This window comes from Macaca mulatta, chromosome 17, assembly GCF_049350105.2.
Source record: "Macaca mulatta isolate MMU2019108-1 chromosome 17, T2T-MMU8v2.0, whole genome shotgun sequence".
Classification (NCBI taxonomy): domain Eukaryota; kingdom Metazoa; phylum Chordata; class Mammalia; order Primates; family Cercopithecidae; genus Macaca; species Macaca mulatta.
The window spans coordinates 103,279,354-103,302,117 of record NC_133422.1 but is presented as its reverse complement, the minus strand read 5'-3'; the positions used below and the strand labels follow the sequence as shown (position 1 = coordinate 103,302,117).

At 39.5% G+C, this 22,764-nt stretch overlaps 1 protein-coding gene across 1 annotated transcript in view; it reads right to left on the bottom strand.

The window, feature by feature from the left end:
* MYO16 (myosin XVI) overlaps positions 1–22,764 on the bottom strand; it is a 617,076-nt gene that overhangs the window by 417,879 nt on the left and 176,433 nt on the right. The window contains exons 5-6 of the mRNA XM_015121440.3: positions 8,102–8,210; positions 194–318 (exon numbers count right to left, since the gene is read on the bottom strand). Of these exons, the coding sequence (XP_014976926.3) occupies positions 194–318; positions 8,102–8,210 (234 nt within the window). The remainder of the gene's footprint in view (positions 1–193; positions 319–8,101; positions 8,211–22,764) is intronic.

The following is a 22,764-nucleotide window of genomic DNA, read 5'->3' as shown; positions in this document are numbered from 1 at the left end:
ACAACAATGGAACCGCTGGGTCTGCATTTTCTTCTTTGCCTACTTAGGTGTTTTCCAAAATTTCTACAACTGACATGTATTACTTTTATGATCACAACAATTATTTAAAGGTTAATTGTAATGACGTCTATGTTTTATAAATCAACTTAAATTCTCTCTTTAAACAGTTTCTGAGTCAAATATATGAACTTACCAGGGTTACTCCTTCATCATTTTTCTCATTGACATTTCCTCCAGATGACAAGAAGTGTTTGACATCTGTTAACATGCTCATGGGTCTCTGAAGCTTCATCTGGCGCAGTGAGGTCAAATCCACTCCTGTGGGGAGAAAGAGCCTTTCAACCAGAATGGAGAGGTAGTTCTCAGTTCCTGGGGGTCAAAGCCTAGCTTCATCATCTATTCTTTCAACATGTTCTTCTTTGAAGCTCCTCTTCTACTTTGAACACTCATTCAAACAACTGATTGTTTATCTTTGCACATTTTGTATTTCCAACTATAGTCTTTAAAAAATATAAAATTATCTCTTGTTATGTTCTAAAGTATGATATGATGCCTTATAATGGCAGGTTTTCAAATAATATCTGTTTTAACATAAATCATCAACATACATTACTCAAAGTATTTTAAAATACTTAAATGGAAACAACAAAGATACAGTTTTTGATCTCTATGATTTTTCTGGCCAAAATAGTTGCTTCCAAAAGCAATCTAATATCCTGGAATAGAAGAAAAGACTTTAGGCTGGGCACGGTGGGTCACACCTCATCCCAGCACTTTGGGAAGCCAAGGTGGGCAGATCACTTGAGGTCAGGAATTGAAGACCAGCCTGGACAACACAGTGATATCCCATCTATAGTAAAAGTACAAAAACTAGCTGGATGTGGTGGCGAGCACCTATAATCCCAGCTACCCGAGAGGCTGAGGCAGAAGAATCACTTGAACCCAGGAGGTGGAGGTTGCAGTGAGCCAAGATTGCACCATTGCACTCCAGCCTGGGCACCAAGAGCAAAACTCCATCACAAAAAAAAAAAAAAAAAAAGACGTTAGTATAAAAACTGGAAAACTATGAATAAAGTCTTCAGTTTAGTACAGTTAATATTGTCCCAATGTTAACTTTTTAGTTTTGATAAATGTACCATGACTATGTAAGTGTTCACATTAGGGGAAGCTCTGTGAAGGGCATTTGGGAACTCTGTGCTATCTTTAGACTTTCTTGTAATCTAAAATGACTTTAAAATAAGTTTTTAAAAAGATGCATCCATTGAACATTTAATGACTACTAATGTTAATAAAGATAACTAACATTGAGTGCAGAATCCACAGTCTGACTTCACCCAGGAGGGGAAGTGGTGCACAGAAGGCTCAGGTCTGCTAAATTCCTGCCTATACCTCTATTCAGCATATATTTTAACCTGAAATTTCATGATGTATCATCTCTATGGTAGCTGTATCTCTTCACTGATGTGTCTCCTATTCCTAGCATTGGTTCCTGAACAAAACAGGTATCTGCTAAGGAGAACTAATTCATCTTTTTCCAAGGGAAAAATGATAATGATGGTGATCCCTCCCTCATAGCAAATGTTTGCTATGAACCAGCCACTTTTCTGAGCACTTTTCTCTTATGTGATTGCATCCTGGCAGCAAACATCAAGAGAAAGCCTGGCACAGTGGACCCAAGAATAAACCTCGGATTGATGCTCCTGAACGTGCCTATCTGTAGTTTCCTTCCTCAGGTTGACTCTGCGAAAGTTATTTAACCTATGTGGGCTTCAATGTGCTTAGTCCCTCAGATAATAGTTCATTCTTTTAAGAGGTAGCTCTATAGCAGAAACCACATCAAGCATGTTGCATATCTGGTATCATTTTTCCCCTTGGGGCACTTCAACTCTGCCTCATGCCACAGCTCCTTCTCGGAACCTGGATGAGCAATAGAGAAGAGGCGCTCTGCACTCAACCTGCTTGGGTGTTAGTGCTGTGTGTATCAATGACTACTTGTGCCAACGTGGGCAAGTAACTTATCCTCTGCCTCTGTTTCTTCAACTGCAAAATGGTGTTGGTAGTATTTGATTAGTCCGTTGCTTGAGAATGAGTTAAAACACATAAAACTTATAACACGTATTTAGCTTTCAGAAAGCACTAAATAAAAGTGATCTGTGATTATTAGTCAGCTTTCTGACATGTGTTTTTCATACCTCTCATTTGGGTGCGTCATATATTATCGTTTGGTCATTTAGGAAGCATGGAGTAACAAAACAAAGTAAAGCAAAATGCAGTATTTGAATAATGTATCTCGTTTCAAATATTCTGTTCAAAGCTAGTCCATTTTAGTAGAAACAAGAAATAGAAACACCCGTGACCATTCCTCAGCTTCTGAATCATGGACATGCCATTTTAGAACTAACATTTCCCTTATAGAGTCATTTGAGGTCTGTTATGAACCAGCTAAAACTGTCACTTATTCTGACTTTCAGGATTATGAAATTTCATGTGTGATTTTATTTTGGCAAATATCATTTCTCAGATGTCAGCCTTCAATTTTGCATGCTAAAGTAGCAGAAGAATCTGATAGTCACTCTAAAGTTACTTTGTTAACTTTTAGGATGTTACAATGTCTACTAAAGTTGTATGTATCTTTTATATAATTATGTATTTAAAAGGGAGTGATAAAAACACAAGATTAAAGACAAGTAACAAATTAAAACAGAGATAAGACATCACTCACTGCAGACTCATTATATTAAGAGAAAAAAATCTATTTCTGGTCCCTGTTGTGAAGATATCACAGGGGAATATTATTACATTGTATCCTAATGCTTGAAAACTTAATTTTGAATCAGATACGATGCCAATTAAAATGTGAATTTTAGATTTCTTTTTTTTTTTTTTTTTTTTTTTTTTTTTTTTTTTTGAGACGGAGTCTGGCTCTGTCGCCCAGGCTGGAGTGCAGTGGCGCCATCTCGGCTCACTGCAAGCTCCGCCTCCCGGGTTCACGCCATTCTCCTGCCTCAGCCTCCTGAGTAGCTGGGACTACAGGCGCCCACAACCGCGCCCGGCTAATTTTTTGTATTTTTAGTAGAGACCGGGTTTCACCGTGGTCTCGATCTCCTGACCTTGTGATCCGCTATATTCAGGAAAGTAGTCCAAATCACTTTTGGTTAACACAACACAACAGAAACTCCCTCTCTTGGTTGTCAAATTTCTTTAATGCTCCTGGATAAAACCAGCCAAGATGGATAGAGCCCATAAGTCTATTTTGTAATGGATAATGGGTCCATTCTCATTTTCTCTACAAAATGTAGATTTTCATACTGTTTTTTGAAAATAAATTAATGGAAGGTCTGTTTAGATGTATTATTTTGAAAGAAATTTAGTAATTTATTTTAATATAAGAATTAAGAAACAAAATAATTTACCTAAAATCCACACATTATTACTTGTGATATTATCACCACCTGGTTTAATCTAATAATATCACTGGATTCTTGTGCAAAACTGAAATTACATCAACACCCCAAGTCAATCTGAACCCTAACTTAACTTTCCTTAACCGTCCCTCTTAAGGTAATATTGTTTTTGTAAGAATTCAACTTTTCCTTTTCTCTGTTGATATTAGGGCTACTCTTTGCTGCTATTATGATGGTTTTATGACCATGCTGAACTGCACAGCTGTGGGCTCTCCTGAGTTGTAGGAGGATCTGCACTGCCTCTCTTCTGTGGCTTTTCCAATCTTCTTACCTTCACTTATGCTACTCCCTATGCCTGGGTCAGACCACTCTGCTTGGTCTCCCTGCAGTAACCCAGCCCCTCACCTTCAGCTTAGTGTAGGTGACACCTCTGTGATGCCTTCTGTACTATTTGTAAGGAAAATCATATCCTTCCTCCTGGGTGTTTTTATAAGATCTGCATATGCCTTATTTTTATTCATTATCATATGCCATTGTGTCATCATTTGGTCATACATAAAACATCATTTTTGCCCTCAAAAAGGAAACAAAGCTAAACAGGCATTTGCAATTCACTATAATATGCCCTATCTCATGATTTTAGCATGGGATCCTCTAAGCTCATAGAACTGCCGCTAACCCAAATTTTTATCTTCATAGTAAGTGTTCTAAGAGACGCACGGAAGTAAAAAAGTTGAGCAGACAAATAAAGTAGTTCCAGTAAAGAGAAATACACAGAAAGGGTGCTGCTACCCTCCACCCATTCCCTTCTCCCAGCCCTAACAGCAGGCGTGACTTGCGACCATCTTACATAGTCATGGGAACCGTAACCCCAAAATCAAAATGCATGATTTTGAAGAGGCTGGTGCAGGGAGAGCATTTCAAATAAACTACCTTAAACTAAAGAAAAACACATGATATTCGTGAACTGATTCACCCAGGAGTCCTCTGAAAAATGAAGGGGGAAGATTAAGACTGGGGGCAAGAAGACCAGTTTTGGAAGCTACTGTAGTAATCCAAAATAGAAAGACCAGCATGTTAATTAAGGCAGTGACAGCATGATTTGTGATCTGGGTGGACATATTAGAAAGATACCAAATAAGTAGAATCTGTAAGAATTGGCGACAATCAGACATGACGATATGGAAGAGAAGTGATGTTCCTGGTGATAATGGCCAAATATGAAATACAGACAGTGAAAGGACAATAATACATTCCATAGAGACATGTTATTTCAAACTATCTGACACTCAAGTCAAGATACTTAATAAAACTGCATATACAGGAATGAAGGTCTTGGAAGATAATTAAGCTACAGGGATATTCTTGAGAACCAGCAAGTGGTAACAACACAAGCAAAAGGCTGAGATAACCCAGCAACAGCATTGGAGGAGATGGAAGATTGTCAAAGACAAAGCCCCAGGAGGGACCAACATTTAGCAAGCTGGACAGAGACGGGAAACACTCGAAAGAAACCTAAGTAGAAGCTCGAAGACAGGAAGGAAAACCATGGGAAGATGGCAGGAGAGAGAATATTCCTAAGAGAGTGTCACCAAAGTCATTGAATGTCAAAAAGAGATAAGGTAATAAAAAAGGAAAGAAAGCTATCACTGGATAGAAAACTAAGGAAGGTAATCACAATTGTTCCAAGGGCATTTCTAATGAGTTTGCAGGTTTAGAAACTGAACTTCAGTGGGCTGAACCACAGGAAACTAGGAACTCAGGAAAATAAATGTGAGCTATGATTGTTAGAAGAATGGGTTTGAAAGAAGAAAAGACAGTGAATGGTGATGTATGCAGAACCAACGAAAGCTTTTGGTGTCTTTCAGGGACAAGAATATTTCTGTATGTGTGTGTATAATGTACACATTATGCTGATCTTTTATCCTGGGCACTCCTCGGGCTCTCCCATCAGTGCTTTCTTTCCATGCTGGCTCACTTTCTAACCGACTGCCTTCCTTGCATGCCAGCTGGTTCTCCTTGCACTGGAGATCTAATATTCATCAAATGCTCAATTGCTCTCCGTGGTTGTCTCATTTTACAGCCTGGCAGGCTCAGGCGGTGAGCCGAGGTTAATTGCTGTCCCCGAGTTTACAGTGTAAGTCGGTGGTGACAGCACAATTAGGACTTGTGACCAGCGATTTTCCATGTAATCAACTTGTTCAAGACGTTGCCGGCCTCCTCTGCCACGTGCATCCTGATGTGACAGGTGATAAGTACTCGGATGCGAAACTGCACAACGCAAAATGAAAATTCTAGGATTGCAACCACCTGGTTATAAAAACGCAATGCTGAAATACCCAGAGCCAAATAATAATAAAAATCTCATCTTGAAATAGTAAGGATTTCTAAAGACGTCAGCCCATGTTGTCACAGTAGATAAATGTAAAAGTGTACCAAGCAGAGGGCCAGAGAATAAATCGAATTAGACAGTATTTACCGGGAACGGCGGCAGATGATGGAGATAGTGGGAGGAAGACCAACATAAGCAGAAGCAGACTGTGAATGAGCTGAGGTAAGGGCAGATGGATGTGAAGGCACGGGCCAGAGTGACTGCAGTGACAAATGGCAAACAGAATTAAAAATTTAAGAGATATTAAATTGAGTTTGTTCCAGCAAACATGTATTTAACAAGCTGACCGTGACAGCCATAGTAGTGGCAGATTTTCTACTAACCATTTAAGAGTTAGTACTTTCCTCTTGTTTTGTTCTCTTTTGTTTTGTTTTGTTTTTGCATACTCCTTTTAAAAAATCAGCCTCTCAAAGGAACACACTTATTTTTATTCTTTACAAAGGATATAAAATACTGATCTTGCAATACTAAAATTTCCTATGAAACAAAATGCTGTAATGAGTTGGAGAGGTTTATAAGCAATATGAATGCATTAGAAAATAAATGTCATTTTATTTTCTAAAACAAACATTTATTACCGCAGCATTTTAAAATTCAGAAAGACAGAAAAAGCAGGAAATAATAATATAGACACGGCACAGCGAAACAAAACATGGTCAAGGACTTTTTGAAAATTTGGCATCACGGATTTTATTTTTTTAAACCATTTTATTGCAGTATGACCAACATACAAAAACTGTACATATTTACCGTATACAACTTGATGTTTGTAGGTAAGTATACATCCCAGAAAACATCCCCATATTATATGCCATAAACATATCCATCACCTCCAAATTTCCTCCCACACTCTTTATTTACTGTTATTTTTACTATTATTTGGTGATAAGAACACTTAGCATACGAACTATGATCTCATATATGTTTGCAAATTTGCATATGTTTGCAAATTTCAAAGTATGCAATACAGTATTATTAACTATAGGCACCACTGTGCCAAGTTTTTCATGTAAACTCAGAATTGCATGCTACCTGTGCAGTCTGGCAAAGATTCAAATAATTAACCTCCCAATAATGAAGTCTGCATAACTTCAAGCTTCATTCCCTTTAGAAGTAATGGAATCCGCCTCCCACAGGGCATAGCTAACAAGACTTGGAGAAAGTGAGTGAGCATTCCCACAGGTGATAGTGCCCAGGCACGACTGAGCTGCAGAGCGGTAAACTGAATGCACTGCCAGCCCGACCCAGCCTGCTTCTTCCTGAGACCCCCACCTTGTGACCTTCAGCAGCATGGCCATGCTCACATCATCCCCTGTCATGGTAACCACATCTACCTTGCTTTCACAACTAATGAGACTATTTTATCTGAGAACTCATTGCTGCTAAGTACTAACATTATTCTAAGCCATCCTCAGAATAAACCTTTTTCATAAAAGCAATCTGGAGGAGGCAGAGAGCACAAGGGAACAATGAGACAGATGTGAGGTTTTCTTAGAGGCAAAAAGAGTATCGACATAAGCTCCATGTGGCTCTTAAAAACTGTAAACTTTTCTCTGGCCAAGGGTCATTTTGAAGGGATTGGAATTTCTTTATTTTGTTTATACTTAAACAGCAGGGGAAAAAAGGAGGGGCATAATTCTTTAGTTTAATACTATATTGGGCTCAGGGATTCTCATACCTCCCACTTTCCCAAGGCTGCACTTACTGATGAAATTATATGCTGGACCTGTATAATTAAACCTCCTTTGTCAGTGAGTGCATTTAGGGGCTCACCCTCATCTTTTCAGGCTAGTATCATGACCACAGGGCTTTCTTCTGATGTCCTTTGTGTTCTAAGTGTCACAAAAGGTCAATTTGCAGACAACTGTTCTTGACTTAAGCCCTCACTTCCTTGCCTCTAATTCCAGCTAGGACTACCCGCTTCTAAGAGAATACATTTCAGATGACCTTGTTCTCATTAGCTCAAAATTCAATTGTGTTCGTTGACTTCCCTTCCCCTCCCAGGGGAGAACAGATTATAATTACAAACCCAGTCCCACTAATTGTGGACTTCAGATGCCTGTTAAAATGTCCCTTCATTGTTGGCCTCTAGATTTCTGCTGGCTTGCAAAAACACCAGCATTGACTAAACCACAATGCAGTGCAGTAAGGGCAATGGAAAGTTGAAGGGAAAAAAATACCATCTTCTACACCACATGGGGAAACTACGGCCACCAGAAATCATGTAAGCAAACCTGTGAAAATGAATATACACTTACAATTCTCCCAATCTATTTTTTTCTATGGTTTTAAAAGTTTTGCCTACCATTTTCATCCAGATAGGTCAATAGGATAGAGCTGGATTCTGTCCCTTCTACGGCATAATCTAATGGGATATTTCCATTCACATCCTGGAGAAGGACATTGGCTCCAGCCTAGATAAAAAGAAAAAAAAAGTAACATCATATATACTGTTAAAATTAAAAGCAGATTAGGAGTTGCACTTCAATCTTAGTTGGGAAACAGATGCAGAAATAGTCTATGGTAGATATGACCCTGAAGAATCAGGTCGGAAGCTCGAATTATTTTTTTAAGACAAATATATTGAATGAGTTGTGGAGACTCTAACATTCTGAAAACCTTCCACTGAACCTTGCAAAACCTTGGCCCCAGCTGCATCTCCCCACCCCTTTGCTAAACCCAGCATCTCTAGTGAGTGGCTGTAAACCCATGCCTCTGCACTGGCTGCCCTATATCCTGTCTTGTTTGTAATATAATAGAGGTGTCTGATGCCTTCAAAGATTCTAAAAGAACTCTTCAAGGAACAAGCTGAACTTTGACCAACGTTCCCCAATCTGTCCTATCAAATCTTTAACCTCCTTTTTCTCCACAGAAACTCATCTGGGAGCTCTTCTCACACTATGACGTTTTAATCAAGGCCTGTGTTAGTGACTATGGTTGATTTTTCTCTTTCTAGCAACTATTTTCTAACAAAAGGCATGATCTGTAAATCTCGATAGGCTGACTGTATTAAATATGGCTCTTCCATGTGTTAGCCTCCAAGCTCCCTTCATCAGCACAGCACCTCTGAGCACTCCTGTTTCACCCCTGGTCCATCTCAGCTTCAATACAACAGTAGATTTGCTTGCGCTCTTCAGAAATCAGTCATACGAATTGTCTCCCTTGCTCCACATTCCCTAATGAGTTCCATAAAATTTATTAGGCATGGCTAACATCACATCTTTTAGGGCATGGCGTGAACATATGCCCATTGTCCAAGATTTCCCACACACCTCCTAGTAACATGTTATTAAACTCAGGCCAGACAAAGGAAAGATTTTCCCTGTTCCTTTTACAAAATAGCATTCTGTGTTGCAATACTAGCATAGTTCTTATTATATCCTCATTTATAACTTTACATAAAATATGATTCACGTTTAAATTTTTATGTGTTAATATTTAGAGTTTTTTCTATTATTCTTTATTTGCAGAGAGATTTTCTATACTTTAGCAAGTTTGCACAGATTTCCAAAGAACGACTTTAAATACATTATTTTTAAAAACCCAAAACAAACAAAAAAGTAGCTTAAAGTGGTAAAATATTCCATATCTTAACATTTTCCCACAAGGTAAGTTGAGTTTCTTACCTCACCATATTGAGTGTACTATGTTATATTTTCTATAATCATGTAAAGATATTACTTTATCTGAACAGAGCAAGTCATCAGTCCTTACTAATCTAAGGACCTTTATAATTTTAAGGTCCTCAAGATTCAAATTATCTTGTTAGTGCATTTAGTTTTAATTATTCGGAGTTTGAAAAAAAAACAAAAAATCCCTTACTTCAGGCATATTCTTTAGTAGACTTTGCTAATGATTCTTTTCCTTCAGTCTCCAAGCTACAGGAATAAGATTTTGCATTCCTGTAGGGAACATGGCTGTGCTTTGGTCAAGGATAGGCAGGCCGAGGCAAACATCCGGAGTGCCTCAGTGAGTTTAGCGCACAGTACAGGCATATAATTCTGCTTGTTATCACAGCCATGTAGCCACAATGTGGGAAGGCCATGCCTTGGTCCTACATCACTACTGTCTGTAGAACATATAAGTGCTCTGCTGACACTGTACAGGCACTGTATTGGTTCATTTTCACACTGCTGATAGAGACATACCCAAAACAGGGAACAAAATGAGGTTTAATTGGACTCACAGTTTCACATGCCTGGGGAGGCCTCAGAGAATCATGGCAGGAGGCGAAAGGCACTTCTTACAAGGCGTCAGTAAAATGAGGAGGAAGCAAAAGTGGAAACCCCTGATAACCCCATCAGATCTCATGAGACTTATTCACTATCATGAGAATAGCATGGGAAAGACCGGCCCCCATGATTCAGTGACCTCTCCCTGGGTCTGTCCCACAACACATGGGAACTCTGGGAGATACAATTCAAGTTGCAATTCGGGTGAGGACACAGCCAAACCATATCATTCTGCCCTGGCCCCTACAAATCTCATGTCCTCACATTTCAAAACCAGTCAAGCCTTCTCAACAGTCCCCCAAAGTCTTATCTCATTTCAGCATTACCCCAAAAGTTCACAGTCCAAAGTTTCATTTGAGGCAAGGCAAGTCCCTTCTGCCTGTGAGCCTGTAAAATCCAAAGCAAGCTAGTTACTTCCTAGATACAATGCTGGTACAGGCATTGTGTAAATACAACCATTCCAAATGGGAGAAATTGGCCAAAACAAAGGGGTTACTGGGCCCAAGGAAGTCTGAAATCTAGCGGAGCAGTCACATTTTAAAGCTCCAAAATGATCTCCTTTGACTCCAAGTCTCACATTCAGGTTATGCTGATGCAAAAGGTGAGTTCCTATGGTCTTGGGCAGCTCCACCCCTGTGGCTTTGCAGGGTTCAGCCTCCCTCCTGGCTGCTTTCACGAGTTGAGTGTCTCCGTCTTTTCTAGGTTCATGGTGCAAGCTGCCAGTGGACCTGCCATTCTGGGGTCTGGAATACGATGGCCCTCTTCTCACAGCTCCACTAGGCAGTGGCCCAGTAAAGACTCTGTGTGGGGGCTCCAGCCCCACTTTTCCCTTTCACACTGTGGCAGAGGTTCTCCAGGAGGGCCTCGCCCCTGCAGCAAACTTTTACTTGGGCATCCAAGTGTTTCCATACATCTTCTGAAATGTAGGTGGAGGTTCCTAAACCTCAGTTCTTGACTTCTTGTGTACCTGTAGGCTCAATACTACATGGAAGCTGCCAAGGCTTGGCACTTCCACTCTCTGAAGCTATGGCCCAAGCTCTACATTGGCCCCTTTCAGCCATGGCTGGAGCAGCTTGGACAGATGGCATCAAATACCCAGGCTGCAAACAGCATGAGGACCCTAAGCCTGGCCCATGAAACCATTTTCTCCTCCGGGGCCTCTGGGCCTGTGATGGGAGGGACTGCTGTGAAGGTCTCTGACATGGTCTGGAGAAATTTTCCCATTGTCTCAGGTATTAACATTAAGCTCCTTGCCACTTATGCACATTTCTGCAGCCAGCTTGAATTTCTCCTCAAAAAATGGGTTTTTCTTTTCTACCACATTGTCAGGCTGCAAATTTTCTGAACTTTTATGCTCTGTTTCCCTTTTAAAATGGAATGCTTTTAACAACACCCAAGTCACTTCTTGAATGCTTTGAAGCTTAGACATTTCTTCCGCCAGATACCCTAAATCATCTCTCTCAAGTTCAAAGTTCCACAAATCTCTAGGGCAGGGGCAAAATGCCACCAGTCTCTTTGCTAAAAATAACAAGAGTCACCTTTGCTCCAGTTCCCAATAAATTCCTCATCTCCATCTGATACCACCTCAGCCTGGACCTTATTGTTCATATCACTATCAGCATTTTTGTCAAAGCCATTCCACAAGTCTCTAGGAAGTTCCAAACTTCCCCACATTTTCCTGTCTTCTTCTCAGCCCTCCAAATTGCCCAACCTCTGCCTGTTACTCAGTTCCAAAGTTGCTTCCACGTTTTTGGTATCTTTTCAGCAACACCCCACTTCTATTGGTACGAATTTACTGTATCAGCTCATTTTTACGCTGCTGATAAAGACATACTTGAAACTGGGACCAAAAGGAGGTTTAGACTTACAGTTCCACATGGCTGGTGAGGCCTCAGAATCATGGCAGGAGGTAAAAGGCACTTCTTACATGGCAGTGGCAAGACAAAATGAGGAAGAAGCAAAAACAGAAATCCCTGATAAACCCACCAGATCTCGTGAGATTTCTTCATGAGATTAGCACAGGAAAGACTGGCCCCCAGGATTCAATTACCTACCCCTGGGTCTCCCCACCCGCGGACAACAAGCGGTAATTCTGTGAGATACAATTCAAATTGAGATTTGGGCGGGGACACAGCCAAACCATATCTGGCATGCTTGTTCCCAGAGAAAGACAGAAAGAGCTCACTGCAACCTCTGCTTCCTGGGTTCAAGCGATTCTCCTGCCTCAGCCTCCCAAGTAGCTGGGACTATAGGTGCGTGCCACCACACCTGGCTAATTTTTGTATTTTTAGTAGAGATGGGGTTTTACCACATTGGCCAGGCTGGTCTCGAACTCCTGACCTCAAGTGATCTGCTCGCCTTGGCCTCCCAAAGTGTTGGGATTACAGGCATGAGCCACTGTGCCCTGCCGTGAAATAATCTTGAGCCCTCAAGTCACCCTGACTCTTCCTCACCAGGGGAAGCAGCCTGACCTTCTGTGTCTGCGATGCCCCATTGTTCACCTAAAAACTGTGATGACTTCACCTGGAAAGAGTGCCTTGAAAGAGGATATTCTCTTCTAGTCCCACTGTAACTACCCCGTTTTTGCTAGATTCATGCCTAGAGTGAAATCCCAGTATCATTTGGGGAAAGTAAATACTAGGACCCTGGATGAAGCAAGAGAACGGCAAGATTTTACATTTATATGACATGTATCTCTCTCTAGGAGCCAGAATTTCCACCAATAATTTTAACAAGAGAGATTGGATATGAATAATTAACGAGTAAAAAGGAAATAACTACTGAATGTATCTGGAGAACTCTGAAGAATACGGGAATAGCAGATGCAGGGAGCAGATATTATTTCTGCAGTTGAGGGAGACATTCCCTAGGTATGAAGGTATGTATGCAAAAATGTTAACATACCTACATACCTGGGGAACATAGGTAAACATGGATTCTTACAACATTAGAGAAACAAAGGCAGAATATTCATTCACTGACATTGGACCACTTAGAAGAGATTCCAGATTTACAGTATGGCTCTGGCAGTTGAGGGAGGAAGGGGTACTGCAGTAGGAAGGGGCTCCTCTCACTGGCCCAGGATGTTCCTTCTTGTTCTGGCCCACTGTGGGGTACCCAGCGGTGCACACCCTCCAGCCAGGTTTGCTGCCACTTAGCCCATAGCTTCCCAATTGCCAGAACCAGTCTCCGTGAATTTCCCCACCATGCAGAGGCCACAGCCACATCCTCTCTAAAAGGGTCTACATTTCAATCCCTGAGGGGTCTCTTCCAGATTCTCTCCCCGATGTGGTGAACAGCGGTTGCTTCCTGTATCTGTTGTTCTGTTAGTTTTCAGCATTATCTTTACCCCCCGCTTTGTAATTAATCTACCTTTATTAGATAATAATGTTTATATTAAATGCATCCTATTCAAACTAACTACTTTGGTGGACTTTTTGTCTTCTACTGGACACTGGCTAGTACCTATGTTGTGCCTTTCTCTTATAAAGTGAGTATTGCACAGTAATAGAGAGTTAATGGTTTGAGATTCCATCCCGGTGCCTCTCCCTCATGAACTTTATGGCCTAGGGCAAATTCTTAAGGGTTCTACGCCCCAGTTTCCTCACAGGTAAAAGCAGGCTATACTAATTATAAGCACCACTTGGAAAGGTTGCATGCAGGAGGCTCATGGCACTTCACATGCATGGTTCTAGGTACACACAGCCTATCTTAGCTATTGCATTTAACAAATATATTAATCCACATGGCCTTGAGTAGTAAGTCTTGTCTGTGATGTTTTCAAGGCATACACCCACTGTTCTCCACCAGGGGCAGCATAGCTGAGCCTTTAAGGACACAAAATCCAGTTCAAATCTCTGCTCAAAACTTATCAGTCATGTGACCTTGGAGAAACTGCTTGCCCTCTCTGTCTTTAATTCTCCCAAAGTTGTTGTGAAGATAAAATGGGTTAATGTTGGCAAAGTATAAAAAATCTTGATAATATAGTACTAGTGCAAGGATAGCTCTGTATCAGGCTTGGATAATAGGCTATAGTGCAGTCTGCAAAATGGCTAGCATGTCCTATTGAAAATACCTACTTTTCCTAACACTAAAACTCAGGAGGGCATTGTAGGTGCCTATTTGAAGTAATTTTATTGGAGTGCTACAGATAAGAATACAGGTATGTAGAGACAAACACCCATCGGCATAATACTCCATCGAGGAATATAGGAAATAATAGAAATGCTTATTGTGCCTATGGCAAAGTATGTGCCGCCATCCACCACGCATTAAGTAGCTAACTATACCAAGGAGGTGTGCACCAAGGTCAAAAGATCTAGAGCTTGTGGAATGGTGTTAACAGTGGACCTCTGGAAGCTTCTAGACTAGGCCAGTGGTGTCTCCCTGTATACACCTCTCTATGTAAACTATGCCTTAGTTTCCCATGCTTTTTTCTAGAAGCCCCCGACTTCCCAATTCATGCTATGTGCAGAGTCCTCTGTCTCGCCTCCATGAATAAAAATGGACTCTTCCTATGCCCTGTTGTGAAAAAGGTAAGTGTCCTTAGGAAAGCTGACCATATTTCCCACAATTGCGTAAAACACTTGCGTTTGGAGATAATGCCTTGACACAAAGGGGATTCTTTGAAGCCGGCAATGTAGATTCCTTGGCAGGCTAGAATCAAATATTTTAGCAAGTGAAGCTTTTGCTGTTTCTCAGGTTATAACAATTCATGGAAGTTTTATAGGCAAAACCTGCCCCTTTGAGCCTCGGGGATTTCAAACCCATGTTTGCACTGGAAGAAGGCATGATAGAGGACAGAGCTAAGGTGATGTGCTTCAGATACTCCAAACAGCCCTGGAAAACTAGATTAATGTCTCACACTTGCACATGTGCAAACACCATAATTCTTCCCTTTGCATAAATTAATTTCATGTCAGGATTCCTTACTTTTACTGTACATGAATATTATTGTGTACACCACTGAGAAGACTCACAGCTGATTTTCATCATTAGTCCAGCTAACTCAAAGCAAATGTGTAATTTTAGTTGGTAATGGATCCCACTGCAACTAAGGAGCTGATGAGTTGCAAAGCAAGGCTTCATCAAAATGTCAGAAAACCTCAGAAAATCTAGTTTTCAGCATATCAAAGGTGATATGACCCATGAAGTTAGGAATCAGTCACATTTATAAGGTATTAGATTAGCTCTTATTTAAAAAACAAAAAACAAAAAAACCCCTCCGTTTTGAACCAATCAGGCATAGCAAACCTATGTACTCAATTGTGTGAAATGAAAACAATCAAATCAATAATTTCTTTTGACATTGCCCATTTATCATATGAGACTTTAAAAATCTGTGTTCTGCAACACAATTTTTCTCTTCCAAAATACAAACTTGATATTTTAAAATACCTTTTAAAAATGTTCTTTTTTACATTTCAAATTTCATTCCTCTGAAGACTCCAGTATGTAATTTTTCAGCTATGAATAAAAAAAAGTGAGAGAAAAATGATCCTGAATCATTGTCCATATCGATTCCTTGAGTAAATGGTTCAATACTTTCTATACAGAATGAGGAGTCACACTCAACATTCGCATTGATGTTAATTTCATGTATTGGTGTATGTATTTGACTGTACACATGGTTGTTTTGTTTCAGAGGATGAGAAGCAGGGGGAGTTGAGGGTTTTAGAGAAGATTTTCAAATATAAAACAAATATCTAAGCCTAAACTTACTTCATAATACAGGAACAACAGCGTTAGCAATCACTCTACATTTTCTAAATCTTAAGTAATATTTTTAAACGACTGAATGCTGCACTTTATAAGAACATATGGATTAGGAAGTGGGTGTGTGAAAAGGATACTGAAAGTGAGAATAACTGAAAAACATATATACTTTCTCACGATGTAAGAGAACATATTGATATTTGGTACCCACTAACACCCTAAACCCTAAGGGTTTGTGTACACGTGTGTGCATATACATGTAATATCTTCATAATATATATTCTTACATCTATTCACTAGATGTCAAATTTTTCATACTGACAGTACTTATCAGCCTTTGTCTTACTGAAAGAAGTAATTCCAAATTAAGAAAAACCTTATGCAGCTCAACAAAAAAATGTTGTATTTCTACAACATAAGACTGTAAGGCACGTCTTTCAGTTTGGCTCCAAAAAAAAAAAAAATCAATCACATCATAATTGATTTTCATCAGAGAAATAAAATGAATCAATGTTTTATGTGCAAAATCAATAGCAACCGCTCAAATACTTTCTGCAGTTGAAGACTGCATAGTTCCTACAGGGAGCCCTGAGCGAATTTCCTGTGTAATTATTGAAACTGGAAGACTGCTTAACTTCCAATTTGTCCTAAACTATGTTTCTGGAGTGTTGGAGATGAAACTCAAATATATCATTCCCCACATGAAACTCAAATATATCATTCCCTACAAAGGGAAATTTAATTTACCACATGCCATATGGCATATGAACCAAGAGGTGTATATTTCCCCAAGAATTTATTGGTTTATGTTATATAACAATTTAATCTCAAAGAATATACTTGTCAATTGTTTCATTTATAGTTCTCTAACGCATTAATATTTTATTTTATTTTATTGTTATTTATTTTTATTTTTTTGAGACGGAGTCTCGCTCTATCACCCAGGCTGGAGTGTAGTGGCGCAATCTTGGGTCACTGCAACCTCCTCTTCCCAGGTGAAAGTGATTCTCCAGCCACAGACTCCCAAGGGCTGAGATTACAGGTGCTCACCGCCACACCCAGCTAATTTTTGTATTTTTTAGTAGAGACAGGGTTTTGCTACATTGGCCAGGCTGGAATAATCACATTTTAAATGAGAATTATCTGTCTAATGGCATTTTAGTAAACAAAGGCCATCTTTTTTTTTTTTACATGCTAACACATTTTGGTAACTTTTAAAAATATAATTTCAAATTGATGGAAAGTTGCAAGAGTAGTGCAAAGGACTCCTATGTACCTGTTATGGTTTGAACTGCATTTCCCCAAAAAAGTTATATTTAAGCCTTACCCCCAAGTACCTGTGAATGTGGCTTTATTTAGAAATAGGGTCACTGCAGATGTAATCAGTTAAGATGGGTCACGCTGGAGAAGGATGGGCCTTAATCCAATCCGACTAGTATCCTTGTAAGAAGAGAGACATTTGAAAATGGACACACACACAAAGCGAAGGCAGCCACATGAGGATGGAGGCAGAGATTGGGGTGATGCTGTCACAAGCTGAGGAACAGCTGGGGCTACCAGGATCTTGAAGATGCAAGAGAGGGGGACCCCCTAGAGATTTTAGAGGAATCACAGTGCTGACATCTTGATTTCAGACTTCTAGCCTCCAGAACTATAAGAGAATACATTTCTGTTGTTTGAAGCCACCCAGTTTGTGATATTCTATTATGGCAACCTTAAGAAACTACCACAATACCCTTTAACTAATACAATGGACTACATGTTTACATACATGGAGATACTGCCCCAAATTTATATGCTAACATTTTAACTTCCAGGATTATGATGTCAGAAGGTGGAGCCTTTGGAAGATAGTCAAGTCATGAGGGTGAAGCTCTCAGGATTGAGATTGGTGCCTTTATAAAAGAAACCTTAAAGGGCTCCCTTGCCCTTTCTACCATTGTAAGGATGTAGTATGAAGACAGCAAACTATGAAGACCAGGAAGTGTGCTCTCACCAAACATCAAATCTGGCACCTTGATCTTAGATTTCCCAGCCTTCAGAACTGTGAGAAATAAGGTTCTGTTGTTTATAAGCCACCCGGTTTATAGTGTTTTGTTATAACAGCCCAAACAGACTAAGACATCCAAACTCACCCATCATTTATATTTTCCCCTATTGTTGTTCATGCTCTCTCTCTTCCTTCCTTTTCTTTTCTATCTGCCCCCCGCCACATGCAGTTTGAACCACTTGAAAGTGGGTTGCAGGCATCGTGCTTCTTTATCCCTAAATATTTTAGTATGTATTTTATAAGAACAAGGATATTCTCTTACACAACAGTTATCAAAACCAGAAAATTCAACGTGAATATGTTGAATTACTTAAACCACAGTTAATATTCACATTTCATTATTTTTTCCAAGTATGCCCTTGATAGCACCTTTTTCCCAAGGTTTAGGATGTAATTCAGGATCACCCGTTGCATTCGAGGTCCTTTCTCTTTAGTCTCCTTCAACACCACATACCTAGTCACGTGGCCAAAATGTAGAACACTGATGGCACCAAATGCTTGTGAGGATGTGGAGCAACAGACGCTCTTTTTCATTGCTTGTGGGAATGCAAAATGGTACAGGCACTTTGGAAGACAGTTTGGTAATTTCTTTTCTTTCTTTCTTTCTTTTTTTTTTCTTTCTTTTGAGACAGGGTCTTGCTCTGTTGCCCAGGCTGGCGTGCAGTGGCGCTATCATGGTTCACTGCAAGCTAAACCTCCCAGGCTCTGCTGCCTCAGCCTCCCAAGTAGCTGGGACCACAGGTGTGCACCACCATGCTTGGCTATTTCTTCCTTTGTAATATTTTTTTGCAGAAACTGAGTCTCACCATGTTGCCCCGGCTGGTCTCTAATTCGTGGGCTCAAGCAATCCCTTCCCCACTTTCCCAAAATGCTGGGCTCCAGGCATGAGCCACCACGCCAGCCTGGTAATCTCTTACAAAGTAAACCTACTCTTACTACATGACCCAGCAATCATGCCCCTTGGTATTTGCCCAAAGGAGTTGAAAACTTACGTCCACACAAACACCTACGCACAGATGTCTGTATCAGCTTTATTTTTAACTGCCAAAACTTAGAAGCAACCAAGATATCCTTTAGTAGCTAAATGAATAAAACTGTGGTACATCCAGACATTGGAATAGTATTCACAGCTATACAAAAATGAGCTATGAAGCCACAAAAAGACATGGAGAAACCTTCAATGCATATTACCAAGTGAAAAAAAAAAAAAGCCAATCTGAAAAGTCTAAACATGTATGATTCCAAGTATATGGCATTCTGGAAAAGATAAAACTTTGGAGACAATAGAAAGCTCGCTTGGTAATTATCAGGAGATGGGTCGGGTTGTGATCAACAGACAGAGCACAGAGGGTTGTTAGGACAGTAAAAATGCTCCACAGATTTCTGTACGGGTGGATCCATGTGACTGCATTCATCCAAATCCATAGAATATGCACCACCAAGAATGAACCCTAATGTTAACTACGAACTTGGGGTGATAAAGATAGGTCAAGGTAAGTTCATCAGTTGTAACAAATAAACTACTCTGGTGGGAATGTTGGAAACGGGAGGCTGTGCGTGTGTGGGGTCAGGGAGTACATGTGAAATATCTGTATCTTTCTCTCAAATTTTGCTGTGAACCTAAAACCGCTCTAAAAAAAAGTCTAAATAAATGCTGGCATCTAACATAAAAGAAAAAGTAGAAAATAAGCCTTATAAGTGGATATTTTATGCTTATAAAATATAGATAGTTTTTCTCTCTCCATAGCAAATTTTGTATTCATGTGCTAGTAGAAAAAAGTGAGGGCTACCCTCTCCCCCCATGCATATATCTATATATAGATTGATAAAGTGAGAACTATACTCTACGCCCTACCTCTCCCCACTAAGGAGAAGATAGTCCTCTTTCTTTTATAGACCTCCCCTTTATAGTCCTAAATATATACACTTTAGATCAGAAAATATGCCATTAGCATTTTGCAAGTTTTTATGTTAATAACACAGGGAATTGTATTGTGATACCAGAGGTTTACAAGTATCTACTTCATCTGGACCCAGCTCTCTCCAACCTCATCATTTCCACTTGCCTACAGCTCACCCTATTCTACAGAATTTGTTGTGTAACCAAAATGAGAGTGGTCTTTGGTTAGTGGAGGAGCTAGACTCTTGTTGTCTAGGGGCTGATCTTACCACACTCGAATGTGTCGTCGTTGTCGTTATGTGAGAAAATTTCTTTATGTTGGAATTTATGTTGGAAATGGTTCTTATTTTCTCACCTGGGCTCTCTTTCCTCAGTGGCTTCATTTTCCTATGTACATGCCCCCAGAGAGAGTTATGAGGTGGTAACTCTGAGCTTTAAGATACGAACTGGAAAACTCAGGCAGCCGTGATCACAGAGGCTGATGTGACAGTTTGGGAGGTATTGCTGAGGAGGGGCTTGCAGATTTTTAACAAGGCATGAAGGCCTCATAATTTTAAAACATCCAGATGAGGAAATTGTGTATTTCATATATATTTTACAAAAAGTTTAGAAAAGTTACCAGTTTATATAATTTGCTTTTATAGAAATATTGCCTTTTTTAAAGCTTTTTAAATTATTACATTAATACAGTTATCTGAAATTTTAAAGACAGTAAAATTAAATTAATTTGCAGTCTCTCCAGTCAAAGGCAAATACTATTAATATTTCAATGAGTTTATTTTTTATGTGTTCAGAGATATGCTATAATGCATATTCATTAAATGAGGGTATTTATGGAAAATAAATTGAGAATATTACATGCCTATAATTTTATATCATCAATTTTTATTTAGTTTATCATCAACATTTTCTTTTCTGTTTCACTGGGCAGTACCTAAATTACTACGCCACCTTCCATTACATTTATATACCAATTCACTTAGCCATTTTATTTTTACACATTGATTTTTACACATCACTATTATAAATAGCACTATTATACATAAATCTAGGCAACATTTCCCTTTACCCCATTTAAAGCATTTCCATCACTAGAATTACTATTAAACAAAATCATATAAAATTATTAGGGTGCTTAATACATTCTGTTTAAGTGCTCCAGTGCCTCCACCTCACTGACTTATTAACCATCTAGTTACTGAGCCCCAAATAAGGAAATTCTTGATTTCTCTCTCTTGCCATACTTGTCCAATCAATCAGTGAGTTTGGCCGCCTCTTTCCTTCCTGTTGAATCACATCTGACCATTCTCACCAAGTGTCTTTCTAATCCCTTATCCCAGAACCACCCAGTCTTGCTCAGATTGCTCTAGTGGTCGCTTAACAGGTTTACTTGGTTCTAGTTTATCAAAACCACAGCCCCACCTCAAAATCTTTTGCAGAGTTAATTTTTCACAGAATAACCAGAGGGATTTTTAAAAGACACTTTTCATTGCCTCCCTGTCTCAGTCAAAATCCACCATCATCCCCAGAATGAAAGCTCCCCTCTTTCCCTTGATTTCCAAGTGTCCCTGTGGATCCAACCTTCTGCTCCCAACCCTCTCTCCGAACTTCACACTTCCACCAGCCTCTAGCGTGCTCCATTCTGGCCCCACAAATCTTCTCATGTCCCTCACACACGTGGCTCCCACTGACTTTGTCCCTTCTGGACCGTCCTGGTGCCACCAAGTGTATCTTGGAATGGCTTGTTCCTTTATATCTTCCTAGAACCACTTGTCCAAGAGCCTCTTTCCCTCAAACTTCTTCACTTTACATTCCCTTACCATTCTAATTTCCTCCCAGCAATGGTGACTAACCAATGCTTTAAACACACATATGTTTACTAACTGATAATATCCCTTCCTGGATTGCAAGATCTGTGAGAGAATATCCTTTGGGTGCTGAAGAAATAACTGTAAGTGAATAAATACAATATAAATAATATTAAATAATATATGCCTATTTTATTACTTACAATATATTAGAACAGTTTTTAGTTAGCATCTTTAATTCCAGGAAAAGCTACCTATTTCTTCATGTGTTCATGGCCGTTTGATTTCTTCTTTCATAAATTATCTGTTCAAGGGTTTTGGCTATTTATTTAAACACTAGGGTTGTATTTGTTACTAATATTAAAAAGTACTTGTCAATTTTTAGCCCAAGCTGTTTGGAATGGCTGAGTGTTCAGACATTGCACACCATAAAAGACGAAGATAATTTAACTTCATTTTCATTATGTTTTCCTCAAACATGATCATCAAATGCATCACATTAATTGTTTTATTAAAACTCATTTCAAAGATCTATATTGGAAAATATTTTACACTGTGTCTGTGTCCTATAAGGTTTTGGGGCATGTTAGCATATTAAGGTCTCGGAAAAGCCCTGAACCTAAAAAAGTAGTTTAAGATCATTTCAAATATTGTATTTTCAAATTAATTTGACCAAAATTATTCTGTGTTTTGGAAATGCAACAATATTCACTGTTCAGCTATTCATGGAGTCTCATTAATTAAACAACAAATGTTGCCATTCTATAAGAAATGCAGACTCCAAAGAAAGAAACAGCTATTTAGAAGACAGCAAGAAGTCTAAGTGAGGCTTCCTACATGGAAGCAGCTCATAACAGCTTAATCTTGTATTTTCTACTACCTTGCATTCATCAAGGTTGATGAAACTATTAGAAAATGGAATATTGAAACTCCAAGAGCTGCGTAATAGGAACACAAAGGAGCCGAGGAGTGCTGGAGCCAGGGGCGGTAGGAAAAGATTCAAATGGACAGAGAAGAAAAGAGGGAAAAGATGCCACATGGCATAGTGAAAAGAAATAGGGCTTGGAGTCTAAGAAGCCTGGGCTGGAATCTCAGGTTTATTACTCGCTGGTTCTGCAACCGGGGCAGATCACTTCACTCTATGCTTCCATTTGCAAACTACAGACAACTGTATTTAATGTATATTGCAGTAAATGGTCAGTATGGGCCCATGAAATACCCAGCCCATTGCTTGGCAGTACAGTAGGCAGCTAACAAATTGTG